Source organism: Anomalospiza imberbis, chromosome 8, assembly GCF_031753505.1.
Source record: "Anomalospiza imberbis isolate Cuckoo-Finch-1a 21T00152 chromosome 8, ASM3175350v1, whole genome shotgun sequence".
NCBI classification, from domain to species: Eukaryota; Metazoa; Chordata; class Aves; order Passeriformes; family Viduidae; genus Anomalospiza; species Anomalospiza imberbis.
In genome coordinates, this window is record NC_089688.1 from 30,145,305 (window position 1) to 30,170,357 (window position 25,053).

Here is a 25,053-nt window from a genome sequence, read left to right on the forward strand (position 1 = left end):
GAGCCTCCAGGGATGATGCTGACCTTCACATCTCCATGATGGTCCATTTGATCACCCCAGGACTGGGATATCTGGGCCTTCCAGGGAACTCACTGAGATGCAAAACAGTGCAGCAGGAGGTGTAAATTCCCTTGATTACTGAGATTTCTCATACATGGGAAAATATGCCTGGAATTAGTATGTTTGTCCAGCCTCTGAAGCCATCTGAGCCTTGAGGGTTTCTGTTGATAAATAAGCTGGATTCCACAAACTAATCTGTAGAATCCTAACGTCTGATTTTTCTGTACTTCTAAAATATATGTTTGCCATTGTAAGAAAGCCCATAACAAATTCAGCCAATGTATTTTTTTTTTCATTTTCTGGAGAAAATCTTTAATGAAAAGCTAGCACTTCCTTCTTAGCAGCCATCTGAACTGTCACAACTGTGCTGCAAATGTTTTTCTAGGTCAATTTAGCCTATGCCTATGAAACAAAGGACGCACTGTGTTTAGTTCTGACCATAATGAACGGAGGTGACCTGAAGTTTCATATCTACAACATGGGAAACCCAGGCTTTGAGGAGGAAAGAGCTTTGTTTTATGCAGCAGAGATTCTTTGTGGCTTGGAAGACCTTCACAGAGAAAATACTGTGTACAGGTAAGCACTCTCTAGAGTCTTAGGATGCCTTTTCTGGGTAGGAAAGAATTGTCTGCTTCCTCCCTTCTTATTGTGGTGCTGCACAGCTGAGATGCCCGAGTGCTTTGGCTGAAATTTTGCAGAGCCCTGTATAAATACAGCATGATACAGTAATCATGGAAGGAAGCGGTTCCTTCCCTAAATACATCCTGTGTCAATTATCCAGAACTAGCATAAAGCTCCCCAAACCCTACCTCAGTGTGCACTGGGCAACATAAAAAAAAATGTGGAAGTCCCTTCAAAGGGATTTCATTAAGGAACTGAGTTCCTAGTTGGGATGAAATGGAAATCATTCCATCCAAGCCTCTATTTTAATTAGTTAGATTATTTTGCACGAGGGGCTGCAGCATGTGAAAAAACTTCTACTGCAGAGGGCATGCAATCCCAAGAGGGTGTCTGAGACAGAGGGCATGGATTTCCACTGGTGAGTGTGATTAGCTGGATGGGATCATGATGATCCTGGTGTGCCAGCCATGGAAGGGGGCCCGTTCCCAGCCACACAACAGAGGCATCCTGCTGGCAGCATCCCACCATCCATGGGTGCAGCCAGCGGGCACAGCGCTGCCCGGCGCCGCTGCTGCCGCTTCCAGGAGGGCAGATCCCAAGTTCTCAGCTTCCAGTTTGGCTTGCAGCTCTACACAAGCACTTTTCCAGGGCAGGCTGGATAAGCAAGCAGATTGCAGACAGAGTTCTTGTGACTCCATGAGGATTTATTTTTTTTAATCAACAGCCACTGTAGTTGTAAACAACGGTTCTTGTTTGTCTTCATCATCCCTGCTTGTGAAATCATCGTTGTTGGCATTCACAGCAGAAGAGGGCCTGTAAATTGATGAAAGGACTTCCAAGGACAATGATTAATAGACAATAAGATGCTATTTTTAAAAGCCAAGCCACACTTTAAATCATTTTATATGCCTGGGTGTAATGCATATGATGCATGCACTTGTATGCATAGAAATTGCAATATTGTTGTTCCTTGGAGATCTCTAACAAACTGACACTTGGTTGCCTTGCATCTTGCTAGCTGGCACACAGAGGGCAGACAGATAACATGCTGATTTACTTGATGCTCACCCAAGAAGGAAGTTTTTTCTTTCCCCAAGGAACAAAATGGTACTAAGTGTCTAACGTCAATTGAAAAATCAAATCATAAGTGAAGTGTCTGGCTTCCTTTTCCCTTAGAAAACCTCCTACCACATTTTCAAACATTTTAGATGGATAATGTAGTGTTTCACAATCATATTTTACTGAAAAATAATTACTGCTGCATTCATAACATGGCTGGTAAAATGCCATATTAATGCCATTTTCTAATAGAACAAATCAGATCTGGCCACCTAAAACAGCGCGTGGCTCTGAGAGAAATGGCACCTCCTTCCTTAAGCAGGAGTTTTCATGCTACTCTTAAAAGAGCTGCTGCTTTACACCTCAGATGGCACATTCATTTTGGTGATGAATGATACTACATCCTTGTAGGTGACATTTTCTAGCAGTATGTCAGGAGCATCTGCAGAGACCCCTCATTTGAAATAGCGCAGCATGTTGTGGGACCTGTGAGAAGTGCTATATAGGTCAATAAAATATAGCAGCTAAATGCTACTGCCTTCTCAAGGCAAATAATTCATCACAAAACACTTATTCTTCAGACTTAATTTCATTTTCTCTAAACAAAATGCTCCTGAGTAAATCACAGCGTTGGAAAATGCATCCCCATCTCCTGGGCTGCTGCTGACGCACGCTGCGGACGTGACCCGGGAGAACAACCAGGCTCAGAGTCAGATTTATCTCATTCAGAATTCCCTTGTCAAACATGGCACTTGTGCTACATTTCTCAACTGTATCATGTTAGTAAAGGTCAATGGGTTGGTTGTTCATGGAAAGCAAATGTAAAAAGCTGCTCAAATTATTTATATATATATACACATATAATTCATTTCTATTTCATAATTTATATTATGTATTTAAATTTTTAATTTTATTATTTTAAATGTTTATTTATGTATGTTGATATATATGTATATATATATGTATGTGTATATATATAACATTTTTTGTTTTATATAAAATTTTTTTTATGTATGTGATTTTTTAAAATTTACACTATAGCCATGCCTGGAAGCTCCAGTGAGCATCAAATTCGCATTGTCCCAGGCATTGCACAAATACATGGTAAAGCCTTGTCCAAAGTGATTAATTGAGTTGTTTGGGCTGTCCTGCACAGCCAAACAATTGCCTTTTGAGCATGGGCACAGTGCCAGCAGTTTATGTTCCAGTATGTTTGGGCAAGGCTACTTTACAAATGGGAAGATCAGCCTTTGGGAAGTAGCTTTATGTGTCAGTGTATCCACCAGGGAGTTTTATTCCCCCTGGGCATTTCAGTCATGAACCCTTGGAAGTGCCGGCCATGCAAAGGAAGCCAGCCTTGATCTTCAGGAACCAGAAGTCTGAAAACAGGAATGACAGCTGATGTCTGGGAGGGGAGGAAAGCTTCTTCTAATTGCCCTGACCCTAAGAGCTGAACTGGTGTTCTCAGAGTCCTTGTGGAGTCTCCCATTTTCTCATTCAAACACAACATTTCCCAAGCTGCACATAAAATTCTTATCCTTGGCCCCCAGTTACAGTTTTAAGTGGGACTAATATCTACTGAGCAGAAGATGAAGTAACTGATGAAGGCTGAGTTCTTCAAGGGAATGATTCTTACAGGATTCAGAACCTATTTTCAAAAATAAATAGACAATGCCCCTGACCGTGCTGCTCCAGCATTGGAAACTTTCTGCTGATTGGCAGTGAAACCCACAGTGGTATGTTAAACAAAATCACAGTTTCTCCTCAGTATTCAGCTGCCCTTCACATATTTCAGCATTGTTTGTTTGAAAAGCAGGCTTGGTACCACTGGGCACTGGGTGAGGTTTATCTTGGAGGTCAGGAAGGTCTGAAGCATGCAAGAAGAGGAGAACACAGCACTCTGTGTTCTTGCTTGAAATCATAAATAAAAACAAGGCAAGTTTCAAAATTCCAGCTTTGGCATTGTCAAAACTGTAAAGTACCCCTGTCCCTACACAGGAAAATTCACGATACTGGAGTGGTACAGCTTGAGAGGTGGGGTGGGCTCCTGCACAGCCTCTGTGCTCTGCCCTGTGCCCTGGTGCAAGGCTTTCTCTTGTACACGCCCTCTCTTTGCTCTTTGCACAGAAGTGCCTCTTGCTGGGAAATTAACAGAACCGAGCTGGTTCACAGATGCAAAGGAGGCCTTACAAAAAGAAGAGGCCAAGCAGTGCTTGGATTTGCACCAGGCTAAGCACTGTCTTTAGATAAAAGCCAGGGCATGATGTGGTGAGTGAAGCAATGCTGTTTTCCCTGCCTCACCCAGCTGCTGGTGCCTCATTCAGGCTCCTGAGCCAGCACAGCCCAGTCCTGGGGCACTTCTGGGACACTCCCTGCCCAGCATGTCCATCTCCTCCCTCTGACACCTCTGATCCCATCTCCTGGGCTGGCTTCATTCCTACTCTGCATCAGCAGGATGGGAAGGACCCTGCCTGGCTCCCACCTCAGCAGCAGCCCAAGAATGGCAGCAGCTGCAGAGTTGTGCTGGGCTTGGAAAGGTTTGGAAAACAGCCTTGGTCAAGGAGGGGACAGCATGGCTGGGCTGGGAAGAATCTCAAAGCAGCAGCTGCTGGAGGAGGCTTTGTGCAGACAAACCTTTCAGAAGAATGATCTGCCAAGGCTCTGATAAATACGTGAAAACTGAGATTATTTACTTCAGGAGTTTATGCCTTGATCAGATTTGGGGATTTTTTGTTTTCTTTTTTTCAGGAAGAGTAAAAAGCACATCTTCGACATCAGACTGACCACCTTGCCAATTTTCATGGCATTGCTCCAAACCACACAGGCACTAGAGTTTCACAAATGCTTGTAAGAATAATCTTAATCTGGGCACGACATTCCCCCCTCTGCCCCACATTTTCCAAACTCAACAAAATTATTGCACATATGTGCAAGTGCATGGGCACACATTCACATATTTGGTCTGACTCAGATGCCAGACATAGAAAATTTGAGCCCAACAGATTTCTATTTCAATTTTCACATGTAAATATAGTATTTTAAAACATTTTTTTTTAACATAAGATTTTATAACAGAAAATGTTAGAGAGATTTTACAACATGGAGGACTACAGGGGTTCATTTACAGGGCTTACAGGACTAGATGGATGAGTCCATTATAGGGTAGATTAGGAACTAAAAGCTTGGCTTAGTGAAAAATTGTAACTCCAGTTTAGAAAAAGACATATGGTTTCAGTCTATCTGTGAAGTGAGTTGTAAAAGGTTCTATTGGTTTCAGGAGTTCCTTGCTGTTTGAGTTGACACTCAGTTGGTTTATTACTAGTAATAAATGCCCTCACGCAGTTGTATGGTTATGTTATCAAAACTAGCTTCATACCCATAACTGCTATCTTTCATTTCCAGAGATCTGAAGCCAGAAAATATCCTGCTGGATGATTATGGTAAGTCTCGGAGGTTTACAGAGATGCTTTCACAGTAAAGTAGATTAAGTTAGTTTCAGGATATATATTGCACAAAGACAAATAATGCTCTGAAGTGATTAAGAGGCTCAGCATACACTAATATTCCTGTCGTGGGGTGGGTGAGCTGCTGGAGCTCGCTGCACAGATGGAAGGAAGCAGCCGTGCCCTCAGCAGGGGCTGTTCTCGAGAGCTCGGCATTGCTGGGGCTCTCTGCCTTTCCCTGTTGTTTTCCATCCTTGTTGCAAGGCTGGTGCAACATGGAGTTCTAATTTCTAAATCTGTGCTTCCCTCTCCATTTTTCAAAGTACTTTCATCCTCTGCTGAGCCAAGGCTGCTTTTATGCAAGCCCAGGTACCCACCCTTTCGTTGCTGGAGGCAGCGATAATCAAATCTCGTGCTGACTTGCAGACCAGATGTAACCTCTTCAGCCATCACAGATTTACAGAATTGTGTCAGCCCATCCATCCTCTGTGATCAGTTCAAGATACTTCCCCACAGCGTGCTTCTCTCTGCCTCTTTTTCATTGGTTTTAAAATACCTAATACGATCTGCTGCAGTCCACAGCCTTACTGTTAACATTTATTTCCGTGTTGTAGAGCCCTTAATAATTCCTCTTTTCCATATCAATGAAACTGCTCCAATTCAGTGATTCAGAACACTCTTTTCTTAAAATGCCTGAGCAGTAAATTGCAAGAGTAGTTTAGCAATGACCACAGTTGTGGGTTTTGGACTAATTTGGGTCAGGTTATTATATCTGCTTTGTGTTGTTTTGTTTCTTTTTTCCTTCCAGGCCATATTAGAATATCTGATTTGGGTCTAGCTGTTAAAATCCCCGAGGGTGAATCAATCCGTGGAAGAGTAGGAACAGTAGGGTATATGGGTAAGTCTTCCACAGTTCATCTTTTTAAACATTTGCTGAGATTACTTGAGTTTTAGAGATATTTCTGCCAAGAAAGCTTAAGAAAAAGAATAAAAAATATTCACATTCAGCTGGGTCCAGTTTCATGCAGCAACTCCTACAGAAATCCTGACAGTGAAAATCAGAAGAGGGTGAAAGGCTGGACCTCTACAGCTCTCAGTGAGGCTGGTCTATAACCTTAAATCAACAAAGCAAATTGAAAGGGGAGACAGCAACTGGGATTCTAGTGATTTTAGTGTAGATTTATCTTAGGAGGATTATGTGCCAAAATAAAGGTTTCTTTCTAGTTGCTGCTTTGTATAGGAGTTACAATGTATTTGCATGGTTAGGATAAAATGGGTGAGTCCACACCTATGGTCATCTTGACCGAGGTCATCTTGAGCTTTCCTCTGTGTGCAGGGGAGGCTGCACAAAAGACAAGTAGAGATTTGTACATTGGTAAAAAAAACTCACCAAAACTACACTCCCTTATTTAACTAGATCTGTTTTCTAAACTCAATGTAATTATTTTCATGCATTCTCTGGGTGGGCATATTTCTTCGAGTAAAAATTGCTTATGCTTATTTGACTGAATAGAAACTAGCTGATGTGAGCCACTGTTTCACCATATGGAGACTTTAATGAAAGCAAGCAAATCAGTTGTCATGTCTAAATTTTGTTATCTCAGTGTAAGTTTGCGTGCACACTAAGGCTCTGTGCTTGTGAGCACGTGAGGATGTGTGTTTGTACCCCTGCATGGAGGTGAGGGTGCCTGCAAGACAGTGACTCTCTGCCCAAAAGCATTGTCTGTGGTTGCAACACAAAATTAATGGATTGGAGTTTCTTTAAAGGGGAAAAAGAAAAGCTATGAATTGACCAAAGAGACAGAATTTGCTTTTGAAGAAATGTCACAGCTGTTTACAGGATGTGTGTTTGCATTTCCTTTCTTCCCTAAGTGGAGAAATCTGGAGGAACTCTTAAAATTAGGTCTCTGCTTAATATTTAGAACTAATTTCTTTCGTGATTTTTTTTTAATTGCACTGAGTTGAAAGAGAAGTCATAAGGCAGCATGCACAAAGCATGTAGCATGTAGAGAGAACACCATGGCATGTAGCATGCTGCATTTCCAGTAATGCCCTCAACTGCAGTCAGGAGGCATTTTTGTATTTTACCCACCATTCTCTGTGCATGTGTATCCAGTCACCAAAATGAAACTTCGAGGCATTTAAGTGCTCTGCCTGTGTAAATACCAAGCATTTCCACAAGGCATCTCACTCTCCTCCACAGCTCCGGAGGTGTTGAACAACCAGAGATACACACTCAGCCCTGACTACTGGGGGTTAGGCTGTCTCATTTATGAAATGATTGCTGGGCAATCGCCATTCCGTGGAAGGAAAGAGAAGGTGAAGAGGGAAGAAGTGGACAGAAGAGTGCTGGAGACAGAGGAGGTGTACTCCCATAAGTTCTCTGAGGAGGCCAAGTCCATCTGTAAAATGGTAAGGGGCTGGGAGGCTCAGTGGGGCAGCTTCATTAACAAGCTGTGTCTGACATGGTCTGAGCAGTAACAGGGTGCCATGGAGGGGCTGCAGAAACAAGGACTAACGAAGCTCATCTGTGGATGGGATGACTGCACTCTCTATTCATTCAAACTCTGTTTATTTGGGCTAGTTTCTCCATGAGATTCATTATGGTCATCCTGAGCCCTCTCCAAAGTCTTATGGCCAAGGGAGCGGTATCTATTCTCATGAGACTTTGAATGTTAGTTTGCAGTCAAGAACGCATTTCTGTCTTTTATAACCTTGTAGAAAAAAAGAAAAAGGACTTGATGATGCAAGAGTCTGATTGTCTCCTGCAAGGAACTGCAAACCCCACGCTTCCATTGTCTTTGGTGAGAGCTGGGGGTAAGCAGGACAAAGATTATGCAATGAAATTATTGTGACACTCAAATGTTGTCCCGGCCCATCTCACTAACTTTGTTAGCAGCTTTTCCCCCGGGGTGCCAGGGTATCCAGCTTTTCTTAATACTGTTGAGCTGTTCTTCAAAATGTTTTCTCACTCCTTCAGCTGGGAGTCATTTTCGCAGCACAATAGCCATGTCTGACAATGGAAATCCTCAATCCCTCTGAGAAATCTCAAAGCTGAATCTGAATTCATCAATGTCTTGTTGACATCCATCTTTAGAAGGCTGGATTGTAATTTGGAAAAGGATGTGGCCTTTTTCTGGGTGTTGTTTGCTAAGGAGTGAAGTCTCCTTTGGAGACAATGACCTATCTATGTTTGCTGGTAGAGGGAGAATGAAAGGGCAGAATGGTCAACAAAAAGGTAGGGGAGGTTTCCCCAATGTCTTGTGCAACAGGCAAGCAAAGAGCAGATCCACAACACTCTGGTTGGCTGGCTGCATGAAGAGACGCTGAAGTCTCCTTGCAAAATAATAACGGTAGCACTGCCAAGAGTCATGCCTGGAAGTCATTAACTCACAGTGCACCGAGTCATTCCTGAATCCTCGGGGTGGTATTTAACTGACATCACGGTAGATAGATGCTCCGGGCCACTCACTGCCCTTAACTGGTGATGCAGAGCCCCCAGCGAAGCTGACATGGGAGGACCTGGGGCAGCCATGGGCTCTCACAGACCATCCCATGTGCCCCAGCAGGCTGCCTTCTCTCCTCAGGCAGCGTCTCAGCTCTCACCAGGTGAGGAGCAGCATCTGCTGGAGTGGCAGGGAATTTGTCCTGCTAATCTGAAATGGAGATGTGAGGCAGAAATTTTGCCTTGCCGCTTGCAACACAGAATCGGTACAGTTTGGGTTGAAAGGGACCTTTAAAGATCACATAGTCTGACCCCCCCTTTCCTGGGTGACATACCTGTTGAAGCCCTTCTTGTTACTCTTTTTTTTCCCTTGCATAACAGAATGAACATATACTTTGAAAATAACCATGAGAACTTAAAGCTGAGGAGAATTAAATGTAGCATTGATGGGATATTGCTGTAGATGACCTACCACATTCCCAGGGCAGCAGACAGCCATGACACTGTAGTGGTCATTTTCATCTTCCAGCCATGGAGACTCTGGTTTCAGGGAGTCTGGACCTCAGGAGATCATCTAATTCTTTCTCTTGCCTCAGGGAAGCTTGGACTATATATAATTTATTCCTGAAAACTTGATTACTACTGCTTCCCCATCCAATCATGTGGCATGTTTATTGAGGTGGTTTGTGCAAACTATTAATGGATCCAAAGATAACCTTTCCTTTTCTGAGCATTAGTATCTTGAGCCAGGAAGAGTCTGAGTCCTGATACTGAGTGTGATGGCGTTTGTGGTTTCCCATCCAAAAGTAATTTATTTTATCAATTGATGGTTTTTTATTTTTAAATCCATTATTCAAACATATTTTCTCAATTTCTTTTTGCTTTTTATATTGAAAACCAGAACTTTGTTTCTTTGCATCAGCATCTTAACAAGGAAACAAAAGAGTCATAAAGTACCCATCATATCTGCAAAATGAAGCAAAAAGTTGCAATACATAAATGAAACTTGAGTCTTCTCTAAGATCCAACACAAAAGGCTTTCCCATAGTGGACTCTTCAGGGCAGGAGTGAGGAAATGTTTCCCACTATGTTGCCCAGCCTTTTCTTCAGAGCTTACTTCATGAGCTAATCACCACCAGGAAATACATTGTCTTTACTCATTTACTCATAGGAAAACCCTCTGGTGTCACCCCACCTCAACCTTCCCCTCCTGGATGTTTGTGCCCTTTTGCATTTTTGCAGGCATATATCATAGCTCCCATTAATCATCATCCATCCCATATTTCCATGTTTCATTTTGTAAGTAATTTCCCATAAATCAGACCTCATTTTGGACTGAAACAGAGATGAATAACAAATAATTAGGAACAGGGGCAGCTGGCTTTCTGGGAAGCTCCCCAACCCATAGTTCCCATATAACATAGCTGCTCCTGGTGTGTTTTTTCTGTGAAAAAAATCCAGTCTTTCTAGGAAATGCTCCATGTTTGTTGTGGTTATGCCTCGTACTCCACTGATGTACATGCGTGTTTTCCCTGACAAGTGCAGTCATGCATCCAAAGATGTGACTTGAAGTGCATTCAAGTCAGCAGCGTTGGATGGGCCCTCATTGCTGTGCCCTTCTGTCACTCTGTCAGTGCCCTGCTTGTCTGCATTTCCCACAGACTCGTCTTCCCTGATGCCTTTTATCCCTGCAGCTCCCGTTTTACCCTACACAAGGGGTCTCTGATGGGATGGTGTAAAGAAGACAGAGACAAACTCCTGGTTTGGTGTCCCGTAACAGGACAGGAAGCAAGGGAAACAAACTGAGGCACAGGAGCAGTTCTGTTCCCTCTGAACATTAGGAAGCATTTTTCCATGGTGAAGGTAGCCAAATAGTGGAACAGGTTGCCCAGAGAGGCTATGTATGTAGTCTCCACACTTGGAGATAGCCAAAGCCCAACCGGACAAGGTCTGGAACAACCTGCTCTAGGAAACTCTGCTTTCAGCAGAGGGATTGGACTAGAGCATGTCCAGATGCGGCTTCCAGCCTCAGCTGTTCCATGTTTCTGATCTCCATTCCCTTTGCAAAGTGCCCCCCCCAACCAACTAAAAGATAATGAGTTCTGTTTTCCTTAAAAGCAATTTTTTTCCTTTTCCTTACTTACCATGAGGAGCTCTCCATCATACAGCTGCTCCTGCCTGCTGCCATCCCTTCTTTCTGCTTTCATCCCATGGAAATCAGCATTATGACACTTGAAGTTTATCAGTGCCCAAGGATAACTGCTCTTTCATCTCTCTGCTCTCATATAGTAATTGACAATAGTATTGCTTTTCCATTCTCTAAAAATTGCAAAAAATAATATGTTTACTTCAGTGTCAGGGCTGAACTTTAGCTAGGTGGCTCCTTAAACTGCTTGATCAGCTGGGTCAATGGAAATGGTTTTAGCATTCCCCTTGTCTCCTTTCATGAGTGGCAATTTTTTGTTTTCCTTATTCCTATAATTTTAGGACTAACATATTAGAACTTGGAATTATTTATTACATGGTATGATCTGGAGATGATCTGACTGATCACATGAAGATAAAACAGTGCTTTGGACTATAGAAGTCCCCAAAACAGCACTTTGGGGACTTTTGGCTTTTTTTAGCATCCTCACAACAGTTGTTTCTTTTTGTAAAGGAAGCAAAACAAAGTCATGGAAAAAAGTCTCAGACATTGCAGAGTTTGAATACCCAGTGGGCATCAAATGAGTGACATGAAAGTATCAGAGAGCTCTTTATATCAAGATCTTGATGGAACTTTATCGCTGCTACTCAAGACTCTCTTTGACAGTCCTGTTCTAGTCATGCTCTGCCCATGAACTCTGTAGACTAAACCCTAAATATCCAGTGTCAACTGGAGCCTTTTTTACCAGAACACACAGCTCTGCTGCTTGGCATTAACTTCATGCATGATTGGGTGGCCCAGGCCATGTCCAGATTTGAAACTGTGAATTATCTGCAGGCTCTACTGTAGAATTATATTTAAATTACCTTCAATGGGGTCCCTTGCACTGCTGTCCCAGGAGGGCTTGTCATCAGCCTGATGGAGTTGCTTTTGTTCTGCTCTCTATTCATATTAAATAAACCTTTTGAAGCCAAATTAAACAAAAGTGTAGAGATGACTTATACTGTTGTTATCTCCATTCTCTTTTCCACATCAGATTCCCAAATGGATGCATATTTCAGGCTCTTGCATGGATTTACTATTGCAGAAAGCTTCTGGGGCTGCAGGAAATGGTGAAAGACTAATTATTCCTTGGTGAAAGGAAGGATTCTTCCTTCTGGAAAATATTCTATTCCATGCTATGTCTTGATATCCACAACAGAAGCCAGGAAGAATGTCTGGTTTCACCTGTTGCCCTCTCTATAGCTGGCTGCATCTACAGCTTTTCAAATTCCATTTATTTCTAACATTTTTCTCCATTGTGACTCTCCTAGGACTCTCAGGAGACTGCAGCTGCTCCCCTGCAGTAGGGTTTTGCAGGAGAATCCTCTCCTTTCTCTGTTCTTTCAGTCCCAGCCTATTCCCAAGTGGCCTGTTCCCTTTTGTGTCTTTCAGCCAGCAGTGGCCAGCCACCCACAACCAACTGCATTCATGCTCCAGAAACTTCCTTCTTGCATCTGAAGTTACTGAATACTCCCTTGTTTGTCATGGAGGAACCCAGGAATCTCCAGGCAGCCTTTTTCTGTCCTCAGCTACCCTTTTCTCTGACCACACACTCCAGACATCTTACAGCCTGACAAGGGCAAATTCACACATCAGCTTGGTCTCCCCACTAAGTCCAGAATCCAGACTGCAGAGATGGGAAATAACCCCCTTTTCATCCCTTCAGAGCTGACTTGAGAGCAGAGACTGTAGAGGTCTCCTGTATCATCTCCAAGCAAGTCCAAATCTATCCCTCCCTACCATCACTTGCTCCAAAGTCCAAGGTATCATTTCCAAAAGTATATCAGAGCCATGGGTACTAAAAATGGTCCTTCTGCTTTCAGATTCTTCTTTCCAACCATCAGGAAAGTCCTACTGACATGAGAATAAAAGATTAAAATAACTTTTGATTTCTTTGCCCAACCAGAATAGAGCAAGCCAGATTCTGACTGGAAATTCCAAAGCAATCATCTTCAAATAGACTAGAACATAGGATTAAAAAAAAAAAAAAAAAAAAAAAAAAAAAAACACCACCTCACAACAAAAATCCTAGTCTCAGGACTATGAGAACTCAAAGTCTAATGCAGTTATTTGAAAGCAAAGCATCCCTCTTTCCTTCTAGCGAGGAAAGCAAAGTCCAGAGAAGTGCTCTGAGACAGATCTTTTGCAGTGAGCCAGATGGATGTGGTACAGTATCATGTGAATCTCTCTGCTCTGAGAATGGCAAGGCATACAGATGTTTCCTCAAGTCTTTTTACATTTATGGATCAGCCACTTCCACTTATGATCTGTCAGCCCAGATGTAACCACCTTGGCAGCATCAGAGGCAGAGGAGAGTGTGGGGAAGAAAGGGCTGTTGCTATTTGGAAGCTGAACGTTGCTACTGCGGCCAGCACCAGTCGCTTTAAACCTGTTCTCCAACCATTCTGTCCCTGCTATTCCTGTTGCTGCTGCTGCTGCTGCTGCTGCTGCTGCTGAGGCAGAAAGACCTGAGCAGAAAACTCTTATGTCTACAAGCCCCTTCACCACCATTTCTGGCTTGGTTGCTGCTGCTGCAGCTTGTTTAGGCTGGGCTGGAGGGTGGCCTCTGTACCCATGGGGCACACGGATTGCCAAAGCCATTTGCCATCTCAGGCTGGAAATGAGGCCCCCAGCAACACAGAAGCAGAACTGAGGTGGTTGTTGGAAGTCAGATAAGAAAACCACCAATGCTCAGATGGTAGAAATGCCCAGTGGTAGCAGAGTGTTCAGAGAACCCTGAAGAGCTGTGACACTGTAAACCCCTGATAAGGACAAGAAACCCCAGCTCCAGCCAGGCACCAGAGGAAAGTGCACAACACGACATTAGCAACAAAATATTTCCAAGTTCCCCGTTGGTGAGATGAGGTAGCTGAGCTGGACTGCTACCTCGGTGGCTGGGGCAGAAGGTGCTGGGGCACACAGGCCCTGAGCTGGGCACACAAGCCCTGAGCTGGGCACACAAGCCCTGAGCTGGGCACACAATCTCCAGGCAGCTTTTCCTCAGCGGGAAACCTGCCTGGCTCCCGGTCCTGCTCCTACAGGGATGCACCCGAGAACACGGGACTCCTCCCCAGCCTGCCCAAAGGTGCTGGCATCCTATCACCGCAGCTGGGACGGTCCCGGGGGCGCTCCCGGGGGTGCTCCCGGTGCCGGTGCCTGCCCGGGCTCAGAGAGCGCGACCCAGCCCCTGCCCCGCCTGCTGCCGAGCCCGGTGCGCTTTGCCGATGCTTTCGGTGCCCTTCCCGTGCACAGCCCAGCCGGGCAGGGCCGAGCGCTGCTTCTGGCCCGACTGCGGGCCAGCAAAGCCGGGGACAGCGGCGGCGGAGCGGCGGGAGCCCACACCCCCCATCCGCCGTGCCCCGGAGCGGCCCCCGGCCCCGCTGCCGCTGGCGGGCGGCGCTCGCCGCCCGGCCCCGCCGCGCTGCCCTTTCCTCTGCTGCCTCCCGGCGGCACCGCCCGAGCGGCTCAGGATCGCCGATGGAGCCGCGGGAAGGTGTGCGTTGGAGGGGTCCGTAACACCGTCCAGTCTAACAGAGACGCCTTCCGCTGGACAGGCTGCTCCAAGCCCTGTTCAGCCTGGAGCTGGGCGCCTCCAGGGATCCAGGGGCAGCCACAGCTTCTCTGGGCAACCTGTGCCAGGGCCCCACCACCCTCAGGGAACAATTTCTTCCTAATATCTGAACCTGCCTTCCTTCAGTTTAAAGCCATTCCCCCTTGTCTGTTAGTGACGTGCCCTTATCCAAGGTGCCTCTCCAGCTCTCTTGCACTGGAAAGTGCTGTTGAGTCTCCCCTGTAAATATCACAACGTTTCTGTTCATGGACTTGATTATCTGATAGAGCAAAGATGCTGAGTTGAGTCAGTGGGCATTGCTCCATTATGGGTACCCAGGAAACAGGCAGGACTTGCTGTAGCAGGTAGAGGTTGTGCACTGCCCTTCTCTGAAAACAAACAAGGCAGAACTGAGGATTAATACTGGGCATTGGCTCTGTGGATGGAAGTCCCCTTGAGTTCAGCAAGGATAAGCCCATGACTGCAAAGGGTTGGTCCAATGTGCCATGTGATGTACTGGAATGTAGTGCAATGGGTGAGGGAAATACAGTTTGGTGTTTTTGGTTTTTCCTAAGCACCTGTTCTTCTGAGGGAAAATTATTCTTACAAACATAAAAAAAAAAAAAAAACTGAGACAAAGCACATGGAACTTATGAATGCAACATCTTTATATGTAGGTAACATATAAGAAAGTGGCATCTTTATATGTTACTAGGGCATGTCAGATCTCTTGAATGTGTTAACTGAAAGCAGGCAAAATAAATGGTCTCTATTTTGACTGTAAATACTTTACAGCAGGGGATTTTTTGAGGATTTCACTAGCATGTAGAACAGTGCAGTCCTAATCCATTTAACTTCAGCTTTTAAGTAACAGCAGTTGCACCTCCCGTCTGTACTTCCCTGTGGGCACATTCAAAAACAAGTGGAGATAAAAATATCTTTGTGGAGCTCTTGCTTTACTGACACCCTCACCATTCCTGTTGGCACATTTCAGCTCCTCACCAAAGACGTGAAGCAGCGGCTGGGATGTCAAGGGGAAGGTGCAGCGGAAGTGAAGAGACACCCCTTTTTCAAGAGCATGAATTTCAAGTGGTTAGAAGCAGGAATGCTGGATCCTCCCTTTGTGCCTGATGTAAGTACGATAGCAAGAACCACCGGTGGCCTCTTTTAAGAGGTTTGTTTCTAAAATACCTTCTCTCTCTCAGGGCTGTCATCGCTCTCTGCACAGGTAGCTACCCCAGGAAGGTGTGATAAGTGGTGGGGCTGGAGTGGGGAGGCTGGGAGGAAGAGGAGAGAGGGCTCTGTGGGCATGTGGATGCAGGCTGGTAATCTGGGGCTTGATCCATTCCCACTCTTTTTACCACAGCGTTCCTGCATGACACTGGAGGCATTGGGAACCCTTATCCATGGCATTACTGTGAAAATAAGTGTGCTCAGAACCAGGTGGTGCTTGGGACAATCAGCAGTGAAAGCCAAATGTGTGCATGCAGGTTTATAGAGGTGAAACCAGAAATACAGACTCCAGAACTGGATCATGAGAAAAGTAGTTTGCTACAGAGAATCTGAACCAGGCTCAGCTATCGAGTGTCACCTCAAGCAGGGAAGGTGACTTGGACCTGAGAGAGCATTTGGAGCTTTTTGGTATAATGGGGCACAGAACCCAACACCGAGTCCTTACTCAGATTTACACACCAGGCTCACACATACTGAAAGGCTGCGTTGCATTGGCAACAACAAAACTTTTTCCACCCTTTTGTGGTATCGGTTTCTAGCCCAGTGCGCAGAGCTATCTGATTATTTCCCTCCTGCAGGGCTCTCTTTCTGGCTGGAGCTTCTATCCTTAAAGTCCCCATATGGTTCTAAGTAAACACTGCCATTTTAACATATTAAAGAAAGTAACATCTTGGCAGCTCCCATTCCCGTTGCTGCAGGCTCAACCAAACCAAAGTGGTTTGAGCACTACAAAAGTTTACTTTAGTTGCTCTGGTTTTGCTTTACATTTTACTATGCAGCCTAGTTATTCCTGCCAATTAGCCCATGGTGTTACGACCTGCTTTAGTGGGAAGAAATAAGAGACGAGCTACTATTTCTTTCTGATGTAGAAAATTATAAAATTCTGGGCTCAAATTTGGGATCCGCCAGAGTGCATAAAAACTGTGGCACATAAGGCCTAGAAGGCACCTCTTAGAGACATATTTGCAAAAGCAAAGGCACATAAATTTTTATGGCTATTTATTGAGAGCTCAGGAGTTGCCCCTAATTTAATTTATTTGGCACTCCATCCATCGATCTCCCAGTCTTTACTGAAGTCAGCTGAATCACCCAAAGCTATATAGCCAATGGCAGAAGTGAATCTCCATCCTCTTCTACGTTACTCCATCTCCACAAAAATGTTGTGGATTGCAGCTGTCAGGAATGCAGAGGGATACAGCCTTCAGCAAACAGGACTTCTGCCAGGAGTTAGGTCAATTGGTTTGGTCACAGTGCTCAGATCCAGATAAATAAAGTGCTGCACTGTTGGACCCCTGGCTGGGCAGTCCTGGTAGCACAGACAGACAGTAGGGTTCCGCACGGGCTGGGGTTCAGCAGGTCAGGCTGGTCCCACAAGCCACCCCTCAATTATCCCTGCACACCAAAGGGTGGCTGTGCTGGTGATGGGAAATCTCTGGGCATACACGCTGCCTGTGGCAGGTAGCCACTGATGACTCTTTCTGCTCCCTGGGGCTGACTGCTGGAGTAGGAGCTGAAAGTTCCGTCACTGCAAAGAGTTTTGTCTCTGTCATCCCAGAAAACTGAGTAGTTCAAAAAGGCAAAGCCATTTGACTGTTCCTTTGAAGAAATGCAGCCAAGTTAAAAGAGTTAATAGAGGTAATTCTGGGCAGCTTCCAGCAGCTGAGCTATTAATAAAAACAATGGAAAAATGCCAAACCTCCTCTGTTTTCTTTAGCAGTTAGGATACATTCCTTTAAACTTCCAAGCTGCAAACTCCACAGCTATCTGGGCAGGAGGGCACTTCTATCTGAGGCCTCTTTTCAGAGCTCTCTCCAGTGTGCCACTCGTAAACATTCTGGTTTTCTGTTGTTCCCTCTCTAAATTAAAAGACGGGTTCCATTTTTCTTTTCTGGCTCTTTCTGTCCTTTTCCTCTCACCTCTTAACCAGATGGTACATGGATGACTAAAACACACTTTGACTGATGCTTTGAGAACTTCAGAATAGGAAGCTTAATGTGCTTAAAGTGAAGTCAGCCTTTGATGATAAACATGCAGGCAGAGCAAGTCTGGAGAAGGAGGATGCAGACACACACTTGTTAGACATTCTCACTTGACTGAATCTGTGAATGAAAGCACATGGTCCGACTCAGAAATATTTTTCCTCTTGTCATTTCTCCTTTTTTTTCTGCTGACATAGCCCAGAGCAGTGTACTGCAAGGATGTGTTAGACATTGAGCAGTTCTCCACAGTGAAAGGAGTTAACCTGGACCAAACAGATGACGATTTCTATTCCAAGTTTTCCACAGGATCAGTGTCTATTCCATGGCAAAATGAGGTAAGGATGTATCATAGCAAAGTTACTGCAATAAACCCCGTAACACAGACAATTTAAGAGGAGCTCTATGTTCCAGTAATATATAGCTACTGGATAACTTGCCAGACTCTAATGCTTTCATGAGTTACAAATGGCCTCTTTCAAGATCTGTAATGTACCACAGATGTCAGGTTCAGGTGACTGTATCTGTTGGCTCTGTGTATTTGTGTAAATTGGCAAGGATCCTACTGTGCTTCCTCCTCCTGGATTTCTACAGAGGTGTTTCGACAGCCCTCAGCACCTTCTGTGGTTCAGTTGGAAATCCTTAAGGGAAGGATCCTCCGCTGGTGACCCTGCTCTCACCCACTGTCTGCAATCAGCCCCAGCTGCAGCAGTTAACTCTGGACCCTGAACTCCTCCAGCATTTCCATGTCTTGGTCTTTGTTTCTGTTTGGTATCAAACCACAGCCAACAGTGGATTTCAGAATCCAGCTCTGCACCAAACAGCAGATCCACTTGGGCAGAGGGCTGCTAATAACTGGGATTTTGTAAGTGTGCCTGTCTTTGCCTGATATTCTCCACAATGCTAAAGGAAAGAACAGAAAGTCTTGTGGGGCAGCTTCTGACAAGTCTGATGCAAACACGCGGAGCAGACTCGGCCTCTGGTTTTCATACACTCTATTTGCCCTCTACAGACACCAGCAGGAATCTTACTGTTAACTCTCCTCACACACTGCTGACTTTGAAGAACCTAGCACTACTGGAATTTATTTAGTGCAGATGAATAATTCCTTTTTTTTTCCCCTCTCTCTCACACTATATTCCACTAGATGATAGAAACAGAGTGCTTCAAGGAGCTGAATGTATTTGGACCAAATGGTACTATTTCACCAGACCTAAACAAAAGCTACCCCCCAGAGCCACCCAAGAAAGGATTGCTACAGAGAATATTTAAGCGACAGGTGAGATCTTTTATGACTAAGACCAGGAAATTCCTGTAGATGCCTGTTTTCACAGCCCTGTTGTGGTGATATTTCTGCTAGGATAAGGGCAGTGCATCTTAGAGAGGGCTGGCTCTCACATTTACATCAATATCCCAAGTTTTTCATCTACCTTGTGTGATTTTTTTTTTTTTTTGCCACCGTTCCAGTGTTGCTCATGAGTTTTGTTTCCAGCAGTTGAAAACTTCTTACCCAGCCTGTTTTTCAGTGGTATGCCGAAATGCCTTTTGAAACTGTCCTATGGTTTTAAGAAGTTCCTTGTGAAAATCCTTGATTTATGTGTTTAAAAAAAAAAAAAAAAAAAAAGGAAAATGCACGTTTTGAGGGAGGGGGAGGCAGTTGTGGCAGGAAACCAAGATATTAAAGAAGAGAGCAACCTGGATCAAACATAATGTGGAGCTTTCATGAGGCACCATGGCACCACTTGCAAATGTCAATAACATTCTTAGACTGGTCTATTTCTGTAGGGTTAAAGCCATGCCTGAGCATTGGCAGGTACCCTCTGTATTAGTCAGATTTAGCAGATGCTGACATTTTGCAGTGAATTGATTTGGCTCCTGGAGCTCGAGTGAGTCTTCTTTGCTGCATTCCTCAAGAACTGTCACGGTTCTGCTGACCTAGAGAGACTACAGGTAGGAAAATGGAGAATATTTTGCATCTGAGGATCTTCAAGCAAGAGTCTTGCAGTCCAGCCAGTATCATAAAATGAATGATGTTGGATTAAAAATAAAACCATGGCATATTATGGAAATCTAATTGTCATTTTCTTCCTCTTCCTACAGCATCAGAACAATTCAAAGAGTTCGCCAAATTCAAAGGCCAGTTTAAATCATCACATAAATTCAAATCACGTAAGTTCAAACTCCACTGGAAGCAGCTAGTTCCAGCTCAGTCCTATGAAACAACATGTTGCATCCTTCCACTATAATCTCTGGAGCTTCTGTGGATGAGAGAGCCTCCACCGTTGAGTGAAAAAAAGAAAATCTGGATCTCCCCAAATGGAGATTTTCTATCCATTCCTTCCAGTGGAGCCTCACATTTTAAGAAGAAATTTCCACTCAGGTCTGTTTTTGGAGGTGGCACTCAAGACTGTGTGAATCAAATTTGTCTCTTTAGAACATTGCAATAGAAATTCAATGAACATGACTACTTGCACGTATTTAAATAGCATCATACTAGAACTGAATTTTGTCTTTATTATTTTTAAAGAAAAGTTTTGTAAATTTCTCTATTGTCTCAGTTTACATTTTGTACATTTGTATTTAAATGAAAGTCAGACTTTGGAGGTGTATATTTTCCAAGCAGCAGCTGTAAAGCCATGTGTTTTAAGACATTTTTTTAAAAGAAACAAAATGTGACTCAAGACTTCCAGAGCCTCAAACGAGAAATCATTCTTTTTAGCAATTCTAGAAAATTCTTCATAAATCACTTTATCAGACGGGGGTTTATTGACATGCATTTTTATGGAACAGTTTATTCTTAATTATTTTACATCTGTATATTTGGTTTACAGCAACACTGCATACATTTCTCCTCTTCATTAGTTTGTAATGTCTCGCATTAAATGCTAAAAGACAAGATTTTGATGCATTCAAAAATGCTACTTGCTATGCTGATGGTTTGTGATGTCTTGGGACCAGCACAGCTGAGATTTGCACTTATGTTGTTGTTCCATCAAAGGCTTTTTAGTTAGAAAGGGAGCCCTGTTTTAAGCTCTTTTCCTTCACTAGTGTTTGTACTGTTTCTAGTGACAGGCAGAACAAAGCTGAGGGAGAGGTGACCAGGAAAGCAAATGTCCATTTCTTTTTCTAGGACTTCAAACCTGCACCTGCTGAAATGAGAGCAAAACTCAAAGTATTCTCCATGCTGCAGTCAAGAGCCCGAGGTCTTTCCACAGCTGCCCATATCAAAGAGGCAGCAGGAGGGAAGTTCAGCAGTCTGGTTTGTGCCAACCATGAGATTGGTGACAGCTTTGTAGAGCTGAGCCATGGAAGTTTAGAGTGGGATCTGAGCTGCTTTTGGGCAGTGGCAGAACCTACAGGCTGTGCCCACACTTAAAATACTTCCATGTGTCATGCAAACACCCCCTCACACATCCCCTCAGTTAGATCCTCAACTGAATAAAATGCCTGTATGAAACAATAACTCCCACTTCCAGCTCCATCATTCTTTGTCCAGGATCCTTTAACCATTGACAAAAACTCTGTCCCCAGTAGGATGAACAGGATCAGGCAGGATCAGCAGCAGTTCCTCAGGCATCAGAATCAGGCTCTTCTCAAGTATTTCACTCTTATTGTTAAGAACACCAGACCAAAAAATATGGTTACTTCCCTTCCACAGGAATTGGAAAACCTTTGTGCCCACAACTGCAGGCCAAAGTGTTCTGTAGATTGTGTTGGTTCCGCATAGTCTTTACAATGTTGGCTACACTCTACTGATTTTTTTAAACCTTTGGGTCATCAGGAACATCTGAAAGCCACCCTGGTGCGTCTAAAAAAAGTCCTGTTAACCAGTAGTGGAGCTACCCCAGGGTCCAAGGAAGTGACATTCCAGTGGGAGTGTTAATAGCCAAAATTCATTAGACTGCCATGTGTATGTTCTGTGTGGCCAGTGCTGAGGGGGAAAAGGATGAAGGTTAGTAGTGGCAAATCCCTGAGTGAGAAACACACAGGAATGACATAGTAAAGCAGCTTGAATTTGTGAGACAGACAGAACAGGGACTTGCATAGAGCAGCTGACAGAGAAAAGTCAAGACATGGAGATGAGGCTTCAGCCATGTCAGATGGTTGGCATTGCAGATCTTACAGAAGATGCAGGATTTTAGAGATGTTGCCAATTTGGTATGTGAAGACTAAAATTTTCATTCTTCACCATCTCCCAGTATGGAGAAATACCAGCAAATCCCTTACTGAAAGCTGGTGAACAAATTGCAAATGTTGATTGTAGCTGGTCTTAGACCTTTTAGATGCTACCAGCCTTAACCTGTGGTGGATGGCATTTTAGTTTCAGCAGTGAACGACAGTGTTTGTGCCTTGTCCTGCTCTCCTTTCAGCCAGGACAGTCCTCACTCAGCAGCTCTAGGACTCTGGCAGCGGGGGCTTAGGGACAATGCAAAGTCCTGGAAGGGTGAGAGCATCCATTCTCCCTGGATAGCTGCAGGATGTTATGCTAGGGCTGGATATCCTGAATTCTCATGGCATGGAAGAAGGATGCTTGTGTGTACCTGAAGGCATCAAGCCTGGGATTGAGCCCCTCTGAATCCCACCTCCATGGAGCAGAGAGCTTTTATCCCCAGAGTGTCTCAGTCCTACAAACTACAAACAATATTACCATGCTGGGGCAGCAGAACTTTTGAGCACCCAGCCCTGGAAGGCTTAGAATCCATCAGAAGTGCTAATGACCAGTCCTAGGGATCTTCTTGACATGGTTTGCCTACAACACAAAACCTGCAGGATTTATTTTTTTATCGCTTCTTACTTTTGTTTGGATTCTTTTTTTTTTAATTTTTCAGCTTATCTTGCACTCAGAGCTGGAGTAGGAGCACAGTCCTTGCACTTCCATTGTGTGACCAGGTGCAATTTGGGCCCAGGACTCAGGGCTGAAGCCTTGTCAAGGCAGTGCCCTGCACAGCCAGGCTTCCACAGGCATTTGGCCATTGGAGTCCAATTTAAAAACCACTGGGAACTTTGAAAGAAAACTTACAGTTTCTTCATACAACCTTGGAGAGCATTTGCAATAAGATTTTTAGTATTTTGATTCCAGGTGAATTTTGAGATGGGTTTGGACGTAACAAAGGAGTAGAAAGGAGTAGTTCTGTAATAGCTTTCCAGACGGATTAATTTTCTTTATCTCCTCTTCAGTTACCATCCAAATTCTTTCCAAAGAATGCATATGCTCAGATCTGGTTGCTTGTTTTAAATAGACAGATAGCAAACTTAGCTCTTTTTAAGAATCAAAAATCGTTTCCAATCTGATCCTGAATTATGCGAGCATGCCTTTTATTTTTAAATCTTTGTTGAGGAGTCTGATGAACACTAATTAGTTGACAGACTTTCATGAGTCAGGTGTTTGCTATTCATTTTCTACAATGTCTCAAGGTTCACTTGAGTCTTGTAGCATTTTTCCCCACTGTTGGATGTGAGGCTTTTTTTAAACAAATGAATAATGAAGGAGAAAAAAAAAATCTGTTAGATGTGCACTCTTGACCTGGATTATCTAAAAAGAGGTTTTTCACAAGAATGGCCATGACTCAGATGTTGTTTCTGAAGAAAAACCTGCTTGTGAAGCTGGGAAAGGTGTGAAGATAATCAAACCAAGCAGGTAGTGCAGATCAAACTGAGTGTCAGGGAGCTGCAGAATGCAATATCGCAGCGTTCACCTGGCCCTGCTGATTAGGGACTCCTGGTTCCTGCCAGCTCAGAGACAAAGCAGCTCTCCATAAACACAGCTTGGTACCACCTCAATTTGCAGTCACCCCAGAAACTATGGCTGAGTGCCATCAGCAGTAGGAATCAAACTTGACTGACCCAGTAAAGCACCAGATTTGAAGACACTGATTCTTAAGGTCATTCACCCAAACCTCAGGATCCAGCTTCTTGAATTCTTTGCTGACATTTCAAATCCAGTTGATCTTTTTCAGTGGCCATGCCTCAGCTGAAAAAACCCACAGGAAATGAACCTGCATGAGTGGTAGAACCACAGGCAGGGTGAGGAAAACACAGAAGCTGTGAGCTCTGGGGACAGTGTGTGAAGTCCCGTGGTGTGTGAATCTTCAGCAAGGGTGCAGCTGGTACCACACTGCTGTTCTTCCTTGGGGTCATCATGTGTTGGTTAGAGTTTCTTCAGTGACCTGGGTCTGGCACATGGCCAATATTGTCCTTCTGAGGGTGGAGAGGACAGCTGGATGAGGCAAGTAGGAATCCCCCCAGCTTGCCTGGACAGCATCACGCAGGTCTGTGCATCCCAGCCTCAGCCAGGAGCTCCCTGCACAGACTTCTGGAAGAGCAATAAATGCACAACCCCACAGCACAGCTGCTGCTCCTCACCAATATCCCTGGAACAGGAACTGGCTCCATTGTGACCAAGATGTTGGTGTTTTCACCCCTGCTCCACAATTAGTTATGATCATTGTTTTGATCAGTTAATATTTGTCATATTCACTGAAGTTACTCACTGCAGAGGAGAGCATTCGTCAGGTGTTTCCCATACAATCCTTGGAAAGACTGGATTTTTCTTTGGAAGAACACCCTTTCTGTCTCTTGGCATGTGGATCATCTTTCCTCATGTGGAAGCCTGCAGGAGCTCTGGAAGTCCATAACTAAAGGCTCTCCTGCCCAAGGATGGTCCCAGTCTGTCTCAGGCTGCAGGGGGGTTCATTTGGCAGTGAATTTTGGAAGAATCAGTCTCTTCAGAGGCTCCATGGAAATCAGGACATTCCAGAGTTATCTATCTCCAGCCTTTCATAAATAAGACTTTTAATTTAAAATAATACTAAAGAATTCAATTAAAGAGAAAAATTACTAACACCCTCATGCTAAAGTTCAGAGAAAGTCTGCATCAGTTTAAAACATCTCTTCTATGTGCTGGGCAGGACACACTTCCTTTTATACCAAATAATATTGGAGTGCTGGCTGGTAATAATTGTCTTTCCTTAAATGCAAACCCGAAAAGATAAAGAAATTGGTTCAGAGAATTTTTAAATGGTTTCCTTTAGGGAAAATAAAAAATTTCATCAAAGAAGGTGAAAGCCAACAATATGCTACAGTATTATGGGCTGACCTCCCCCAAATGTCTCAGTGATAATACAAATACAATCTGCTGCAGTTGGATCAGCTAAGCTGGTGTAATGACAAATGGGCTTTATGAAAGAAGCAATTTTAAACAGATTGCTGCCTATTCATTAACATGAATATTACTGCTGGCACATATGTATTCTCCTTGCTTTATGTACTGGAGCCAGGAGTGATGGTTTGTATTCCTCTTCTGACTGTGTTTTTCTTCACGGTCCTGGGCAAAGCTCTGTGCAATTTTGTTTTCCCATTCCCAAACATGGAGGGATGCTCTCTGTCTGTCAATGCACTTTGGAGTCTGTGCATAAACCAGATCAGTATCAACTCTTTGTATTATTATTTAAATGAAATAGGCTTAGTATAGCTGCTCT

General features: G+C 44.0%; 1 protein-coding gene across 2 annotated transcripts in view; it reads left to right on the plus strand.

The window, feature by feature from the left end:
* Positions 1-20,473, plus strand: part of GRK5 (G protein-coupled receptor kinase 5) — a 148,735-nt gene extending 128,262 nt beyond the window's left edge. For both annotated transcript variants that reach the window (XM_068198213.1, XM_068198214.1), the window contains 8 exons: positions 446-636; positions 5,143-5,180; positions 5,992-6,081; positions 7,387-7,595; positions 15,361-15,498; positions 17,776-17,913; positions 18,723-18,854; positions 19,676-20,473. In XM_068198213.1, the coding sequence (XP_068054314.1) occupies positions 446-636; positions 5,143-5,180; positions 5,992-6,081; positions 7,387-7,595; positions 15,361-15,498; positions 17,776-17,913; positions 18,723-18,854; positions 19,676-19,774 (1,035 nt within the window). In that variant the 3' untranslated portion in view covers positions 19,775-20,473. The remainder of the gene's footprint in view (positions 1-445; positions 637-5,142; positions 5,181-5,991; positions 6,082-7,386; positions 7,596-15,360; positions 15,499-17,775; positions 17,914-18,722; positions 18,855-19,675) is intronic.
* The last annotated feature ends 4,580 nt before the right edge of the window (positions 20,474-25,053 follow it).